Consider the following 18,878-nt stretch of genomic DNA (forward strand, 5'->3'; position numbering starts at 1 on the left):
GGGGCATGCCAATCTGTGCTGGTTGTGTCCCTGCCAGCCAACAGAGGTTGGTCAGGTGGTTACCTAACTTCTTGATAAGCTTCACTTTCTTATCCAGGAAGTGGCTTTTCAAGAAGTCACAGAGCTTCTTCTCCAGAGCCAAGGCAGCTTCCATCGCCTCCTAAGTTTTGCTTAATTCATCTTGAGATGGTTTCTGCACACCCTAGAAGATTTCACAGCCCCCATGATGGTTCTGCAACTTGAGGAAATGTTTGGCGCCCTCACGCTTCTCTTTATCCAGTTCTCAGAAGAAGTGGCCTACTCCCTCCAAAGCCACATCATCCCAACCAAAAAGAAACCCAGAGAGAGGTAGGTGTAGGAGGCCCACAGGTGCAAGTTGACCAGGCGGTTCATGGCAGCTTCCACTTCAGTGGAATAATTCTGATGAATCTGGGGGGTCATGGCTGATCTGGAGCACGGGACTAACCACAAAGACGGTGATGGCTGGTCCTAGGAGCCAAAGGCAGCAAGAAAATTGTCCCAGAGGATGCGACTGGAGAGACTTATAAGGCACTGGAAGCTAAAAGGTGGGAGTCCCTGGGTCTGTTCCGTTCAAACGCTGTTGAAGCAACACACAAATTCACAGGATCTCAAAGACTCTGCCTCAACATGATTTCTTACAGAACCCATAAGCGAAGGGATAGCAGCACTCACAAGGGGCCTTGCCATTAACCACTGATGAAGTAAAGGCCCTAGTGACTAGCCTACAGCCCGAATTTATAGAGGAATTCTTTCAATCAATGTTTCCTTCTCTCAAATGACCACACTTTGTGTCAACTTAACATAGATCTAGCCAGCATAATGAGTAAACAATTTTTAAATGAGCAATGAGTCAATGAGTCACTGAAGAAGACAGAGGAAATTAAACAAGAATAAAATGAACTTGTGCACAGCCAGGAAACTTCCTAGAGATTTCATAATTCTAAGTGCTCACATTAAAAGTTGATAGGTTTTCCCAAAGAACACAATATGGCCTGGTTTGTGTTGTCACTTGTGGTGGTTTGAATAGGAGTAGCCTTATAAAATCATGTGCTTGAATGCTCAGCCATAGGGAATGGCATGGTCAGGAGGTGTGGCCTTATTAGAGAAAATGTGTCACTGTGGGGGCAGAACTTTGAGGTCAGATATGCTCAAGCATAGTAGGAAGGAAACTGTGAAGTCTCTTTCTGCTGCCTTCAGATCAAATGTAGAACTCTCAGCTATTTCTCTTCTACCATGTCTGCCATGCTTCTCACCATGATGATAATGGACTGAACCTCTGAAACTGTAAGCCAGCCCCAGTTAAATGTTTTCTTTTAGGAACTGAACTTGAATGGGTCAAGAATTTAATTCTATTATAAAACGTGAAAGCTGAACCATATTTCAATCTATTTCTTCTTGAACAGTGCAAACATTTCCACTGAAAGAATATGGGTTGTTAAAAACAACAAACAAACAAACAAAATCTCTTACCAATATGAATAGAGAAAGAAGTCAAACTATCTTTATTTACAGATGACATGAATATATACTAGAGCTCAAATTCTGTCAGAAAACTTAAAACAATAAGAAACTTCAGCAATCTGGTAGGATATAGAATCAAACTGTGCAAATCAAAAGCAGTTCTACACACATGCAATAAACATATGGAGAAAGAGATCATGGGCACACTGTCATTCACAATAGCCTCAAAGAAAATAAAATATCTAGAAATAAATGTAACCAATGAAGGATTATCCTCTACAGTGAAAAGCTTAAACCCTGAAGAAAGAGATAGAGAAAGGCACTAGAAAATGGAAAGACATCCTATGATCATGGATTCAGAATTAATATTGAAAAAATGATCATTCTGCAAAAACCTATTTACAGATTCAATGTAATCCCTATAAAAATCCCATCTCATTTTTCATAGAAATAGAAAAAAACTATTTTAATGAGGTACCTAACAAGGTACAAAAGGCATACAGAATACCAAATAGACAGGAGCAGAAAAGAAATTCTCTATGACACATAATAATCAAAACACTAAATGTACGAAAGAAAGGATACTAAACGCTACAGGGGGAAAGATGAAGTCAAATATAAAGGCAGTCCCATTCGACTAACACCTGACTTCTCAACACAAACTCTGAAAGTCAGAAAAGCCAGAAGAGATGTTTTACAAACTCTGAGAGACCACAGATGCCAGGCCAGACTATTATATCCAGCAAAACTTTCAAGCACCTTAGACAGAGAAAGTAAAGCATTCCATAAAAGAACTAAACATAAGGAGTATCTGCCTACTACTCCAGGTCCACAGGAGACACTAGAAGGAAACTTCAGTCTGGAAAGGTTATATATACCCAAGAAGACAAAAGTAATCCCAGAGTAGTAAATCAAGGGAAAAGGTTGGACTTACATCATAACAACAAAGTAACAGGAATAAATAAATACTACTCACTGATAATTCTGGTATCACTGGTCTCAATTCTCCAATAAAAAGATACAGAGTAATAGGCTCAATTTGAAAATAGGATATGTCTTCCTGCTGCATCAACAAAACACACCTCAACATTAAAGATAGAAATCTCGTTAGGATAAAAGTATAGAGAACGGCATTCTAAAAAAAATGGACCTTAGAAGCAAGCCTATGCAGCCCTCTGAATGCCTCATAAAATAGATTTCAAACCAAAAGTATTTGAGAGATAGGAAAGGACACTCAAAAAAAAAAAATCCAACAAAAAACAAAAGCAAAAAAAAAAAAAAAAAAAAAAAAAAAAAAACAAAGCCCTACAGCAAGGTGGATTCTGTACAGAATTCTCCCAGAACTTCAAAGAAGAGTTAATACCAATATTCTTCAAATTAATATATAAAATAAAAACCATTATCTAAAACAATATACATATCTTAGTTATTTTACTAAGTTATTATTACTCTGATACCAAAGACACACAAAGACCCAGCGATTAAAAAATTATAGACCAGCATCCTTTATAAACAATGTTCAAAACGTCCCGACAAAATACTTGAATTCTGAAGTCCAAGAATACATCAAGGGGGGAGGAAATCAAGATGGATCCAGAGAAAGCAGACCTGGATCCTGGTAGCCATAATTGGCAATAGGTAGAGAGAAACATTTTAAGGGATTTTATAGGTCTTTTATCTCATATGGAAGGACAGTTTGTATCTTTGTTTAGTTGATGTAATCTTATGGTATAGAGGATTTGTATACTGAGACTATAATGTATAAACCTGCATGAAAAGCTAAAAAAAAAAAGAGAATTCATCAAAATATTCATACACCATGATTAAGTTAACTTTATTTCAGAGATGAAAGGAATAGTTCAACATATGTAAAAATAATAAATATTACCTGAAAGACAAGTCACATAAACAAACTAAAAAACAAAACTATATGTTCATCTCATTAGATGCAAAAAGAAGGTCTTTGATAAGGATGCTTGCAGCTAACCACCAGACTGAGCACAGAGACTCCAATGGAGGAGCTAGAGAAAAGAATAAAGCAGTTGAAGGGGTTTGCAACCCTATAGGAAGAACAACAATATCAACCAAGCAGATGCTCCAGAGCTCCCAGGAACTAAACTACTAACCAAAGAATACACATGCATTGTCTGGCATCAATAGGAGAGGCCCTTGGTCCTGTAAAGGCTTAATGCCCCAGTGTAGTAGGATGTCAGTGTGGTGAGGTCAGAGTGGGTGGGAGGGGCAGCGTCCTCATAGAAGAAGGGAATAGGAATACAAGAGGGAGAAATTGGGAAAGGGGATAAAATTTGAAATGTAAATGTATAAAATATTCAAAAATGCAAAAAATAAATAAATAAAAATATATGACTCCTGCTAAGGATGGGTTGTATGCCCTCCTCTGAAAACAATGCTGCTTCCAAGACAACAGATCCTAACTGGTTAAAAACAAAACAACAACAGCAACAAAAAGGCATTTGACAAAAATACAACCCTTTCTGATGAAAATCATGGAGAAATTAGGGACATACATCAATACAATAAAGGAGTACGGTAAGTTCATAGCCCAAATGAACAAAAAATGAAGAGACACTCCAAGCAATTCCAGAAGAATCAGGGCCAAGATCATGTTTGCTCTCCATACCTATACATAGTGCTTGAAGTCTGATTAAGAACAAAAAGACAACAGAAGAAGATCAAGGTGGAGATAAAAAGGAAAGGAAGAAGTCAAGTATCTTTATTTGCAAACCATATGCTTTTATATATCAAAGACCCAAAAATTTCCACCAGCAATCAAAAAATATCTTGGGATAATTCTGTGAAAGTGAAAAACTTGTATGATTAAAGACTTTGTTAAAAATGTTTACTATTTTGTTTATTGGCATTCCTGCCATTGATCCTCACTCTCAGTCCCCCCTGCAATTCCTCATTCCATTTCTTTTGCTTCCAAGAGGGTTCCCCATCTAAGGATTCTCCCTTTCCTGGGGCCTCTAATCTCTCAAGGATTAATGTATCTTGCCCTACTAATGCCTGACCTCTGCTATATTTGTGCCAGGGGCCTAGGTGGCTCAGTCTCTAGGCTCTCCATGGGGTCTGGGTAAGTTGAGACTGCTGGTCTTCTTATGGAGTCACTCTCCCCTTCAGCTTCTTTAGTCCTTCCCTTAATTCAACCATAGAGGTCCCAACTTCAGTTCAATGGTTGGGTGTAACTATTTGTATCTGCCTTAGTCAGCTGCTGCTAGGGCCTCTCAGGGCACAGCCATGCCCAGCTCAGATTTGTAAGCACATCCCTTCAGTCTTTTCCCCATTTTTTCCCTGTGGTTCTTTTAGACAAGAAGAATTCTGGGTCAAGTTTTGACTGTGGATTAGTAATCCTGTCTCTCTATCAGATGTAGGGTTGGTGATAATTTTTTTCCCAATCTGTAGCTTGCCGATTTGTCCTATTGACAGTGTCTTTTGCATTACTGAAGCTTTTTAGTTTAACATGGTCCCATTTAACAATTGCTGATTTTAGAGCATGAACCATTGGTGTTCCATTCAGGAAAGTTTTTCCTCTGCCAGTGAGTTTGAGGCTTTTTCCCACTTTCTCTTCTGTTAGATCTAGTGTATCTGGTTTTATGTTGAGGTCCTTGATCCACATGGACTTGAGCTTTGTGTAGGGTAATAAACATGGATCTATTTTCAGTCCTACATACAGACCACCAGTTAGACCAGCACCATTTATTAAAGATGCTTTCTTCTTTCCACTGTATGTTTTTGGCTTCTTTGTCAAAGATCAAGTATCCATAGGCGTGTGGGTTTACTTCTGGGTCTATTCCACTGATTGACCTGTCTGTTTCTGTAACAATACCATGTGCTTTTTATTGCTACTGTTTTGTAGTACAGCTTGAGGTCATGGATAGTGATTTTCTTGGAAGTTATTTAATTTGTTGAGAAGTGTTTTGGCTATCCTGGTTTATTCCCATATAAAGTTGAGAATTGTTCTTTCCATGTTTGTGAAGAATTGATTTTGATGGGGATTCCACTGAACCTGTAGATTTGCTTTTTGTAAGTGGCCATTTTCATTATGTCAATGCTACCAATTTATGAGCACTGAAGATCTTTCCATTTTCTGAGATCTTCTTTGATCTCTTTTTTCAGTTCTTGTCATGCAGATCTTACACTTGCTTGGTAAGAGTTACACCAAGGGGCTGGAGAGATGGCTCAGTGTTTAAGAGCACTGACTGCTCTTTCAGAGGTCCTGAGTTTAAATATCAGCAACCACATGGTGACTCACAACTATCTGTAATGGGATCTCATGCCCTTTTCTGGTGTATCCAAAACCTCTTCTGAAGCTCAAGTAATCCATTAACTGTAACCCATGTAAGACCAAAATTAAAAAGCAGATCACATACTTCCAATATACAATGAGACTGAATATGCTTGGCCATTCCAAAAGGGAGGAAAGAGAGCATAGAGAAGAAATACTGGACTAGAGCAAGACCAAAAAAACCATCGTGGGAAACTACAAACTGCATCTGCATGTTTGATTTCAGAGTGCTCTTCAGATCTGCAATTCCTGTCAGATTTGTTGACGGCAACACACCTTTCTCTTTTGGGTTGGTACCAAATTTTTAGAAGTTCTTGACAGGTAACCTGTGACTGTGGCTCTCCAACACCTTAAGATATCCAAAGCAATCCAGGATCACCTTCAGAGCTTCATACAATGACTTTCATGGGCCTCCGCAGGGACACACCTGATACACACCTGGCCTCAGCAGCTTCCTGTAGCAACCAAGGGAAATTAAATCCTTTCTTGTTTCCTTAATTCAAAAGCCAGAATGGTGTGGATAAGAGGAACACTCCTTCATTGCTGGTGGGATTGCCAGCTGGTACAACCACTGCAGAAATCAGTCTGGTAGTTCCTCAGAAAATTGGGCACTCCCTTTGTTCTATTTAGCATAAGGCTTTTATTTAACATTTATGTTTTTGAGCACTAGACTTTGCTCTATTTTACTTCCTGGTGCTTCCTTTCTCATTAAACTGTACACGTTGCATTTTTTCCTTAATCATTTTGCTCCTTTAGATTATAGCTCTGCATAAGAGTGACCATTAGTAATCACATGATACAGTCAGTACTAGCCTGTTTTGAAATCTCTGCCAATACCATTAATCCCAAACTATTTAGTTTAGCCTCAGGCAGAGTTTTTAGACAAAAACAAAATGTAACCACATCCTTTGCGAAAATATCATAAGTTTAATCTCTAGGTCACTTACTAACATTCTCCTCTGAAACCTCTTTGGTAGGGCCATCATTCGTTACATTGCTCTCAGCACCACTGTCTTCCATGCTTCTACTAATATGTCCCATTAAGCCCCACTTAAAATATTCAACTGTTTTCCTAATGCAAAGTCTATGTTCCAGCAGTCAACTGTACTCGTTAGTTTACGTTAACTTGACACAAGCTGGAGTCATCAGAGGAGAGAACCTCGACTGAGTCTCCACAATATCAGGCTATAGGCGAGCCTGCAGGGAATGTTTGAAAACAGCTTAGGACACTGGTTATCTGTAAATAGTGTGTAGGTAGGTGTGTCCCAGCAGTCTGTCTGTCTTCACATTGGTAGAGGGAATGTTTTAAAACAGCTTAGGACACTGGTCATCTGTAAACAGTGTGTAGGTAGGTGTGTCCCAGCAGTCTGTCTGTCTTCACATTGGTAGAAGTCTTTTCTATGGAGCCTTCACAGGGGCCTGGGCACCTTTAGGAGCCTTAGCTGGAGCTTTAGCTTCTGTCTTGGTTTGAACCTTGGGCTTTTGGTTGGCAGGGCCTTTGACCCTTCTCCATGTAGATTTAAATCTGCTTCCTAAGCTTGAGGTGAGTGATAAGACAGCTAAATTTGCAAATTCTTCTTGGTCTGATGGTCCTGGGTTCATAAGAAAGTAGGCTGAGAAAGCCATGAGGAGCAAGCCAGTAAGCAGCACCCCCTGACGGTCCCTACTTCAGCTCCTGCTTCCAGGTTTCTACCCCGTGTGAGTTTCTGTCCTCACTGCTTTTGATGATAAAATGTTATATAGGACTGCAAGTGAAATAAACTGGTTCAATTTGATTTTCGTCATGGTGTTTTATCACATCAATAGTAACCCTAACTAAGAAAATGTGCATATACAAATATGTGAGTTATATGTGTATATTTATGTATACGTATATTTGTATACAAGTATGCATTTATGTGTATGTACATATGTATTTTATATTTGTGTGGGCTTTTTGTATATTTTGATTGTGTGTATTTGTATATTTATAGTTCATACATGTATAAATTTTTGTGTGTCTTCATGCACATATTTATCTGTGCACATTTGCTTGTTGCTTGTGTGTACATGTATAAGTTTATCTGTAAATGCAATGTGGTCATTGTAAGGAAAAGATGGCGGGGCACCAATGAAAGGAAAAGTCACTGAAATGAAGAGTCACAGGGCACCAATGTTGTGAAAGGATAACGATCCGAGTCACGGCACCAATGTTAGGGGAAGGATGAAGAGAGTGGGGGGCATATGGCCCATGGAGGTGCGGCAAGGCCTGGGGGCAAGGGAGATGCCTCTGAGGGGTCCATGTTGGAAATCCCTTCCCTGAGGGACCAGCCACACAACAGTATAGTATGGAATAGAGTTTATTCAGGTCACGGGAGAGTTAAGAGGGTGGTAGAGGCAGAGGCAGAGAGAGAGAGAGCTAGAGAGAGAGAGAGAGAGAGAGAGAGAGAGAGAGAGAGAGAGAGAAGTAGAGGAGTAGAGGCTGGCCATGAGCACGTGGGACAGAGGGGGAAGGGAAGGGGAGAGCATGCCCGCAAGAGCACAAGGGCAAGAGAGGCCAAGAGAGAGAGGAGGAGTCAAGCAGCTCTTTTATAGTGTCAGGTCACTGGGGCTGAGCATACCTGGCCACTGCTGGGTAATTGAGGGGTGGGGCATACCTGGTTGTTGCTAAGCAACTGAGGGGTGGGGTTTACAGAATCCCAACAGTCATTGTGACCACCATGGCTAGCAGTGTAACAGTCTGCAGGTTAGGAAATAGTAGAATAAAGGTAAAATCAAAGTTGATAGGTAGAATACTGGGCTGCTGGTGGTGGAAATACATAAGCAAGAAGGTATTTGGGAAGATAGGAGACACCTGAAGGTTACACCTGAAGGAGGAACATATAAATAATGTGTGGAAATTTGCTTTTGCAACCCGAGTAAACAATATAATTGAAGGGAATGGTAGTATACATTTATATGAAAGATGTTATGGGGACTATTGAGGACTAAACATTTAAGTGGTACTGGGGACATAAATGGGGGAGACGAGGGGATAAGAGTTGGATTGACCAAAACTAAGATTGTATGAAAAGACTTATGGAAACTTAAAGCTAGTAAAGCTAATTTCTGAACTATAATTGAAAAAAGTAAAGGGAGATTAAACAGAAGTATACTGCATGGGTAGGCAATGTTATTCACAGAAGACATGGATTATTAAACAAAAAATGCATAACGGGGCAGTTACTTCCATATGAGTAATTTATCAATGAGGTCCTAGAGGGCTCCAAAGCAAACACAGGCCATTGCTTCTTCTTTTGCTTACATATTGTGGTGGTTTGAATGAGAATGTGCCAGTGAATTCCGTGTATTTGGACATTTGGTTCTCAGTTGATTACAGTATTTGGGATGCTATGTGGTCTTATTGGAGAAAATGTAGCACTGAAGGTTGTGGAGGTCACTGTGATCTCCAGTGCTAGCAGAGAGATGACTTTCACACCATCAGGATTCTAGCTTGATACAAAGAAGGAAAAAGGCAAACCCAGGAAATCAGAGCAAGCTGGAAACCATCTACTGATGCTAGCAGAAGAAGCTGAAGTTCAAGTTTCTCAACAGATCTGCTGCTATTTTTGGGCCAGTAGCCACAGCCAAGGAGCCCCAGCCCCTCAGCACTCCTCAGCCAAAAGCCAAGCCAGAGTAGCAATGTGGCAGATGGCAGGATTCTAACTCACCTTGTGCCCCTGCAAAATATCTGCTAAATAGACAGTAAAGAGACTCTAGGAATGTAGGTATGTGTACCTACAGTGTGTGTGTGTGTGTGTGTGTGTGTGTGTGTGTGTGTGTGTGTGTGTGTGTGTGTAAGAGAGACAGGGGAAGGGAGGAGAGAGAACACATAAAAACTTGTTAACAGCTATAGCTAAGAATTAATTCCTTCAGCCACTATCAACAGCAGCCTCCCTGGAAAGACACAATCACAATTTTCCCTTTTTTCTCTATCCGAGCCTCTTTTCTATTATTGCAATCCTTAACCTACTTTCTCCAGAGTCATATTCTTTGACATTGAAGTCAATGGTATTTCAGATCCCTCTGACATTTCTGTGAATCACTGCTCCCCAGCCTTTTTCTCTAGATTAATTTTCAAGTATCCCACTGTCTCTGTCCAGTGTTCTCGGGATTTCAATCACATTTTGTCCCACTAGACATTTCACACGTTTATACTTTAGTTTTTCAACCATCGCAGCCTGTTCCTGTTGGTGAGTATGTATGTGTGTGTGTGTGTGTGTGTGTGTGTGTGTGTATTTGCACACCTGTGCATGCCTGTCTGTCCACTGTGTCAGTAAAAGAATCTTAGTGCACTGTCAGGACTAGCCTCAAACTACTGACCTCAAGTCATTCTTCTACAATCTCTGAAAGATCAGCTCAACAGACACAGGCCAAAAGATACTGTGCCCAGCCATTCACAGTTCTTTTAATGGGAGATTCAGGGCACAATATATAAAGAAAGATAGATGGGGTGGGGGACACAGAGAGATTGGTTAAATCAAATTTTCATAAATTCAATAGAAACAGTCAGATCGTGTACACATTTATGTCCCTAAAAGCACAGCCTTGTCGTTATCATGTGATGACTCAGAGGATGGCCTGAGCCACAAGACTCTATGGCAGTGATTAGCTGTGGTTCTTAACCTTCCTACTGCTGTGACTCTTTCTTCATATTGTGGTGACCCACAGTCGTCAAATAATGTTTGTTGCTACCTCATAATTGTAATTGTGCTATTGTTATAGATCACAATGTAAATATCTGACATGCAGATGATTTTGGCAGCCCTCAGGAAAGGGTTGTTCAACCCCATAGGAGGCCATGACCCACAGACTGAGGTCTACTAAACTAGAACAATTCCTACTCATGATAATAAAACACGTTCAGATTTACACATGAATCCAGGAGTTGTGTGCCAGTCAAAAGTATCTGGAATCTGAAAAAAAAAAATTGCATGAACCCTTATATAGGCAGGAAGGTAATTAAGCATTACAGTATTTACCTTATGGTTGCCCTTGTTACAGACAAAATACCCAAATCATGTAGCAAGACTGGGGGAAGGAAGGGGTTATTTGACATAGAATACAGTCTTCAATAACATGAACTACTCAGATGTCTCTGACCATTTCCTTCCCTGGAAAGAATACAAATTAAGAATCTCAAAAACATCTATTCTCTGGAAACTGTATTCAGGAGCAACAATTACAGTATAAGCAAGACCTAAAAGATAAAGGTGGTAAGAGCTTTGAGCCCATGTACAACCTGTCTATGTGGCTCAAGAGAAGGAAAGCCAAGCCATTTCTGAATCTTCCCTCTAGAGAGTTCTGCACCTCTAGAGAATTCTGCACCTCCCCAGAAAATCTCTCCATGCCTGCTTTTTCTTTGAGCCAAGACCTTTGTAGAACTAACATTTGTTTTCAAGATTTGGCAATATGATTATTGTTAATATTTTTCTTGGAGCTGTTGTGCAGTTTAAAATGAAGTAATACACAGGAGGAATGCAGCAATAAGATTAGGAAAGATCAATATTTTTGAAAAGCCTGAACTCTATTCATTTACAGGGGATGCTGGAAGAACTCTTAGTCATCATTTCCAAAAGAAATCATGTCATCTTCTTACATGTGTCCAGAACAGCAGAAACTGCATCAAGTCCAAATAGAAATAAGATAACTGAGAAACACTAGGCTTCTGAGTACAGGCCATAGCAGAACAGACTGGAGACCACAGAAAGAAATAATCTGTAACAAGATCTAAAAATCAGCTAAAGCTGTGAAGGTCTTTTTGAACAGTCAAGAAACTCTGAAAAGTGTCTGCAAACTCAGAGGCAGTAAGAACCAGACATGATGTTAGGATCAACTCTTTCTATGTAGGACATTTTACCAGCCCAGCTAATTTCACAAACAACAAAAGTATCCAACACAGGGCAAAGAAAAGCTAAGACCAGGAGACTAGAGCTATTTCTGCTTGAGTGTCTGTTCTATGCCTAACCTGAAACAACTCACACAGGTCTCTAGACAGAGCAGCTTCCAAACTTACAGTGCTAAAGCTATGTCAGAAAAAAAAGGTTAAAAAGTTAAAGGAAGCTTTTTGTCTCCTCTTCTCCTTACTCTCATCTGCCCTCTGTCATTACTATTCTTATACTTGCGGAACTCAAAAGAGGGTGAACTATGACTGGAGAGAGTGGTTAAAAGTCAAATAGTTTCAATGTAAATTGTGAAGTTTAAGAGAATTTCACCAATGTTTCTTTTCAAAACCCCTTATATCCAAGTTTGGAAACTTCAATTATACAAAGCAGATAAATAATAACACTAACTTTTAGGAGATATTCTTCAAAATAAAGGAAAGCATAAATCTGGGAGCATAACTTGGCTGTACAGCCTCTGCCTGCCAAATGTGAAACCCTAGGCTTAAACCAAAAGAAGCAAGAAAGAAAAGAAGGTATAAGGGTAGGGAAAGAATGAGAAAAGAAATGAGGACCAGGAGGAGGGAGGGAAAGAAAAAGGGGAAAGGAAGAAAAAGAAATACTACCAATTATCATCCACAAATTACTGTTGAAAATATATTAATATCTGCATTTGAGGATACAAAAAAAATTATCCTTTCATGGAGAACCATTTAAAAAGGGCAGGATTGATCAGCACATTCTCCACTCATTTTCTGTTAATTCAACTTTTACCACTATCTGGGAAAACTGTGCCCAGAAAACAACCAACATAGTTATTCAACTTATTCATTTCCAAACTAGAGACAACTGGTCTACCTACCAGGTACCTTGCTTAGCTACTGCTTAGTCACACAGAGGGCAAAGCTCTATTATTGGTCCAGGATCCTGTGAGGCTTGAAGATAGATTGGCCAAAATATGGCCATCTTGTAAGCTAAACTCAGGCTACTGAAGAAGTGGCAAGTGGCAAACTCTTAGGACAGAACACAGCAATATTTTATGTGAATTGTATGTTGTGGTCTGTCCATTCAAATATAAATTGAGTTTATATTTCCCTCCAAATTTTAAAACATATTTCTTTATATTTTAGAATTTATATTTCTTTTATTTTAGAATATTTAGAAAATATTCTTTATATATATGTGAACCGTGTGCATTGAATGCCCTTGGAGGCCAAAAAGATCATTAGATCCATAAACAAGAGTGAGAAATGGCTCTTAACCAACTGATAAGGGTGCTGGAAATGTTCTTAACTATTGAGCCCTCTCTCTTTAGTCCCTTTCCCAAACATTTAGTATACTCAGTTTAAATATGGAACTAGCCAGCTGTTTCTGTAAAAGGTCAGAGACTAAGTATTTTAAGCTATGCTGGCCACAGAACCTCCAGTGAAACTCTTTAACTCTGTCTCCACAGTATAAAAAGGGTCACAGGTGCTAAGTAGATGAATGGATATGGCTGTGTTTTAGTAAAACTATTTATGAACTAAACAGAGAAGTAATTTGGGGCAAAAGCAATTTGCTTTACTACCGTTGCAAATATCAATTTAAAAATTCCAAATTAAAAAAAAAGGAAAAAGAGGGTCTCTGGTACTTTAGTTTTTCCAAGCAAAAGCCAAAGTTTTGAGTAGATATGTCATAATATACCTTTTAGGGTAAGAACTAGAATTAAAATAATTTCCAAAATATCTAATAGTGTCTGTCTAAATGAAAACAAAATTCTCTTTACTTAATGTCAACTTTGAACAAAATTAAATGGAAAATTATCACTGGGGGTACTCTTGCAAGACAAGAAGGATTAAAGTAAATTTGGCCAATATTCATAATAAGAGGTGGATCAGAAACAATGCATCTATGGGAGAAAACCCATCTTAGGAAGAACTTCTTGCATCCACCTAGCTCTTCTCCATCTTTAAGCAGTACTCTTCTCAACTTCAAAAGCAGTGATGTAGGATCAATTATAATAAAGTTTCCTGTTTTCTCTAGAACTTATAAGTAATCACCTGCTAATCTCCCAAACATTATTAGAGACAAGCTTACCAAATTACACTAGTTAATATATTTTTATTGTGTTGAGAGTAATAAGACTTTAAACTCTCTAGAAAGTTCAAAGTGATCAGACCAAGTAGAAAAGATAACTAAAGGGTCATATTTTTGCAGCCAGAGATGGAAAGTAAGGTACCTCCCACCGGTCTTATAAACCAAAGATTCATGGTTCTGAAAGGGTATGTATGTCCCCTTTTACCCACACGATTACAGAGGCAGGTAAACAACAGTGTCTTTCAAACTTGAGATAATTCTGCAGGTATAGGATTGACGGAATGAAAACATATCCTGGAATATTTCACCTTGGTTTTATACCCAAGGGAACTGCCTCTAAAAATTAATGATCTGTGAAAATGTCTTGTATAAATAGAAGCCTGGTTCTCCCCCTCAATCCCCCATCAGAAAAATAAATCCTGGGGAAATAATATTAATTCGAATCCAAACTCCAAACCTTCTGGGAGTCAATTTGTATTCACTGAAGGGGGGTGAGAAACTCATCAACTGCAAATGTGCCCTTCAGGAGCCTGCACTGTGAATGACATGGAGATGGGAGCCAATGACTACAACACAACATGTTACTGCAGTAGCTGAAATATTTCCTCCACAAAAATAGCAACAAAAACCACCTCAATTATGACATCATAATCAACACAGGAAGGGATACAAATAAATCAAACCACAGCTTCCTACCAGGTCAGTAAAATTTAAAAGGCCAATCATAACTTTACTTCTGGGAAGTACTGGCTAACGGTCTCTCTCACATTGTTAATGTGAAGACCTAGAAATCTTATTAATTTCAATTAGTCTGTGTGAGTCATTGGTTTCACAATATAAAGGTCAGATTCCTATGAGAGATCTCTGAGCAGAATATCTAGTAAGCAGGTGTTCATATACAATAACTAACATTACTCAGGGTATATGGTAATCTTAAAACACAGTATGTCATTAAACCTGAAACTTCAAAGTCGCTACAAAAGCAGTAATAACAGGAAACAGAAACCACTATTCCTTGATATCTATGAACATAAATGGACTCAACTCCTCAATAAAGAGACATAGGATATCAGACTGGATACGTAAACAAAATGGAGCATTTTGCTGCATACATGAAACTCATATCAGAGACAAAGACAGACACTCTCTCTGAGTAAAAGGTTGGGAAAAAAAAACTTCCAAGCAAACAGCCCCAAGAAGCAAGCTGGAGTGGCTATTCTAATATCAAATAAAGTAAATTTTCAACCAAAAGTTATCAAAAAAGATAAGGAAGGACACTTTTTACTCATTACAAGGGAAATCTCTCAGGAGGAACTCTCAATCCTTAACATATATGCTCCAAATATAAAATCACCCACACTCATAAAAGATACCCCACTAAAGCTCAAAAAATACATTTGACCCCACACAATAATAGTGGGAGACTTTAATACGCCACTCTCACCAATGGACAGATCATGGAAACAGAAACTGAACAAGGACACTGCAAAACTAGTAGAGACTATGAACCAACTGAAATTAATAGATATCTATAGAACATATCATCCTAAAGTAAAAGAATACACCTTCTTCTCAGCACCCCATGGCACCTTCTCGAAAACTGACCACATAATTTGACACAGAACAAGCCTCAATTGATATAAGAAGACTGAAATACTCCCATGCATCCTCTCAGATCACCATGATCTAAGGCTGGTCTTTAACAACAACAAAGACAACAAAAATCCCACATACACATGGAAACTAAACAATGCTCTGTGAAACCATAGAAGGGTCAAAGAAGAAATAAAAAAAGAAATTAAGGACTTAATTAAAGAGAAAACATGTATTCCTTTAAACTATAAGGACTAGTTTGTGACATGTATTACTGTCTTATATTGTGATTGGCAAAAATGTACATTTTAGAAAAATGAATCACCTTACCAATCCTTTCTACTCTAAAAACAGAACCAACATTTGTTCATATATGAAGTCAGGGTGGCACTATACAGTACCCCAACTGGTCACCCAAAAAAAGGTAGAGAACTGACTGATAATATTTATGATGAAGCTTATCCAATGAAATCACTTTAGAAAACAAAATACCTTTTATGAAGGCTTGAGGTTTCAAATATTCCAATGTTCCTCACCTGCCAGCCACCCACATCAGCTAACTACACAGCCGAGTGGCTGATGTCACACAACTGCCACTCCTACCCTCTGATGAGTCTGTAGGAACTTGTTTCATTTATGTTTGGCACAGTTCTCAGCTATCCCTAAAAGCACTCTCTTCATTTCTTATAATACAACCCCCAGAGATAAGCACAAGTAAGAAACTAAAACCACTCATGAGCATACCAGCCAAACTGATTCCTACTATCATTCTGAGGTAATAAGAAGTGACCACTGGACACTCCTCTGCTTGAAGGCATCGTCCTGTTCCTTCTCTTCTTCCATGGACTGCCCCCCTGCACACTGAGGTGCAGAGGTATACAGAGACCACAGTAAGTAAGCATCACTGAGAAACACCTTTGTGGAGGAACTGAGGAAGCATGTTCTAACAGAGCCCCATGGGTGCACAGGTGTGACCTGCCAGACCCACAGCTGGCCAGCTGTGCTGCGGCTACCTGTGAACAGCATCAGGTGCTTCCTGCTCACATCACTTACTGTGCCGGGCATGTGACTTCTCTCATTCCTCCCATTCTGTGAGGGGCCATTTTTGAGCTTCTTCTTCTTCTTGGCTGTCTCTTTGTGTTCTTTCTGCTTGTTCTGCACCTCAATAAGTGCAGAAATAAAGCTGTTTTCCAGTTCCTTCACAAACTCCAGTTCATCTCTCAGGGACAACTGCTGCACCAGCTCCTCAGATTACTCTTTAATGGCTGTCTCAATTTCTTCCAGCAGTTCATTTAGCTCAGACACTGACAGCCTATATACTCCTGTGGCCAGAAACAAAGTACAGCAAACATTGTGACTGGATTGTTTCAAGGCAGCATAACGGGTGCTTTAAACCAAAGGACAAATCAAAGTCAAAGCAATTATACTGACTGTTTGGGATCTTCTCAGAAACTAAGACGCTCTGGTGGGTACATATGAGTAGAGATGAGTAAAGTACTCAGCCGAGATGAAAACTTTATCTATTTTTATATGTATGAATCAAGCATCCCAGGAAAGTACTATAGCCAAGACTGAAATGAGCTGGTCTGAGGAAAAGAACAGACACAAAAGCAGAGTGAAGGGACTCAGAGTGACAAGCAAGCTGGCAGGGACAAGAAACGATCAGAAAGGATCAAATAAAATGCTAGCTCAATCCTCAGGAGGACGAAAGGAGGGACAGTCCATGACAATCACTTCGGTTCTTCCCCAGCACTCCAAAGCAGGAGAGCCAGGGGGCTATCGCTGAAGCCCTACTGTCTGCACCTTGAAATGAGACAGAGTGAGCTTTAGGGAAGCATTTACAAAAGTCATAAAACAAAAGTGAGGTTACTGTAATCCAATGTAACCACTATCTTTACAGAATGGAGAGAACAGACATCACCTCCTGAAAACCAAGGAGAAATACAGCTATCCCCAGCCACAAGCCAAGGAGTTGAATTTTAACCTCTGGCCCACAAAGTTCAGATATGGTAAGTTCCACTGTCTAAGCCACCCAGTCTAAGGAACTTTTTCGGAATGCTAGCTTAACTAATACATACTTTCCATATCTTATATATCAAGACTGGATTTTGGATTTAGTACTCCAGCAGGGCTAATGGCTTATCTACAGACCAAATTGTGGCCAAATCATATCAGAGGAAAAAATGTATCGTGTCAGAAAATTTTCTGAAGGTTAAAAAGAAGCCACATAATACACAGAGATTAAGGTAGGCCAGCCTCAGACCTTTGGTCAAAACATAGATACAGGAGAGAGTGTAATATGGCGAAGACCTACGATTACCATAGAGCTTGATGGCAAGAGGATTAAACTGCAGATATGGGACACGGCCAGCCAGGAGTGGTTTCGGACAATCACGACAGCCTACTACAGGGGTGCCCTGGGTATCATGCTGGTCTATGACATTACCAATGAGAAGTCCTTCAACATCATCCAGAATTGGATTCGGAACATTGAGGAGCATGCCTCGGCAGATGTGGAGAAGATGATACTGGGGAACAAGTGTGACGTGAATGACAAGAGACAGGTGTCCAAGGAACGGAGAGAAAAGCTGGCGCTCGACAATGGGATCAAGTTCATGGAGACCAGTGCGAAGGCCAACATCAATGTGGAGAATGCATTTTTCACTCTCGCCAGGGATAACAAAGCAAAAATGGACAAAATGTTGGAAGGGAACAGCCCTCAGGGGAGCAGCCATGGACTCAAGATCACAGTGGAGCGGCAGAGGAGGACCAGCTTCTTCCGATGCAGTCTTCTGTGAGGACAAGATCTCTGTCCATCCTGAGCCTGTGCTCAGCCCAGCTGACTGTGCCTGCCCCGGGCGAGCCTCCACCTCCAATGCTCGGACTCGATTGAGAAATTGATTATTTTAGTAACCATCTGATCTTCTCCACCTTCAGAGATGGACCAAGTTAGAATTTTGCTGTTTTTCCTGTGTCATCTGCCAGTCAGGCCTATCCATCCCCTGCCGCATTGCCACAGTTGGAGAGAGGTTGGGTGGGGGCACGGCAGCCTCCATCTCCAGCCTTCTGTCCCTCCACCACAGAAGGGAGGCCAGTGGCAGTGCCCAGCCTGCCTGGCCCCATACTCAAAGCACCACCTCAATGAGGGTCAAGCCTGGCATCTGCCTTCACCTATTCTCAGTTGTAGACAAGTGACAGCCATGTCCACTGTCTCCTTATGTGTCAAACCAAAGGGAAGCACAAACTAACTGAAGCCCACTTAGAGGATTTTGGAAGAAGTGGACGGCTCCCATGGTCAGAGCAGGGAGTCTGTGATCCAGACTGAGGTGACCACCACTCTCTCATGATCCACTGTCATTGGGCCACCTGTGTCAGTGACACATAAATCACTTCCTGATCTTCTTCTTCTCTGGCTGGCTCTAATCGGATGTTCTTTTCTAGCTAAGATGATTTTTATATTTCCAGATTCCTAACACCATGAGGTGATTCTGTCTTTGATTTTCTAGCAGCAGACCTGGGAG

General features: G+C 40.1%; 1 protein-coding gene across 1 annotated transcript; it reads left to right on the plus strand.

Annotated features, from left to right (window-relative positions):
* Positions 1–226: 226 nt before the first annotated feature.
* Positions 227–18,192, plus strand: LOC308416179 (ras-related protein Rab-8A-like; the record flags this gene model as incomplete). The annotated part of the gene is made up of 4 exons (XM_080942607.1): positions 227–348; positions 16,172–16,247; positions 17,258–17,366; positions 17,638–18,192. 4 exons carry the CDS (start codon positions 227–229, stop codon positions 18,153–18,155), a joined length of 825 nt encoding a protein of 274 aa, XP_080798733.1. The 3' UTR covers positions 18,156–18,192.
* Between the last annotated feature and the right edge of the window lie 686 nt (positions 18,193–18,878).

This window comes from Micromys minutus, assembly GCF_963924665.1.
Source record: "Micromys minutus genome assembly, contig: SCAFFOLD_252, whole genome shotgun sequence".
Taxonomy (NCBI): domain Eukaryota; kingdom Metazoa; phylum Chordata; class Mammalia; order Rodentia; family Muridae; genus Micromys; species Micromys minutus.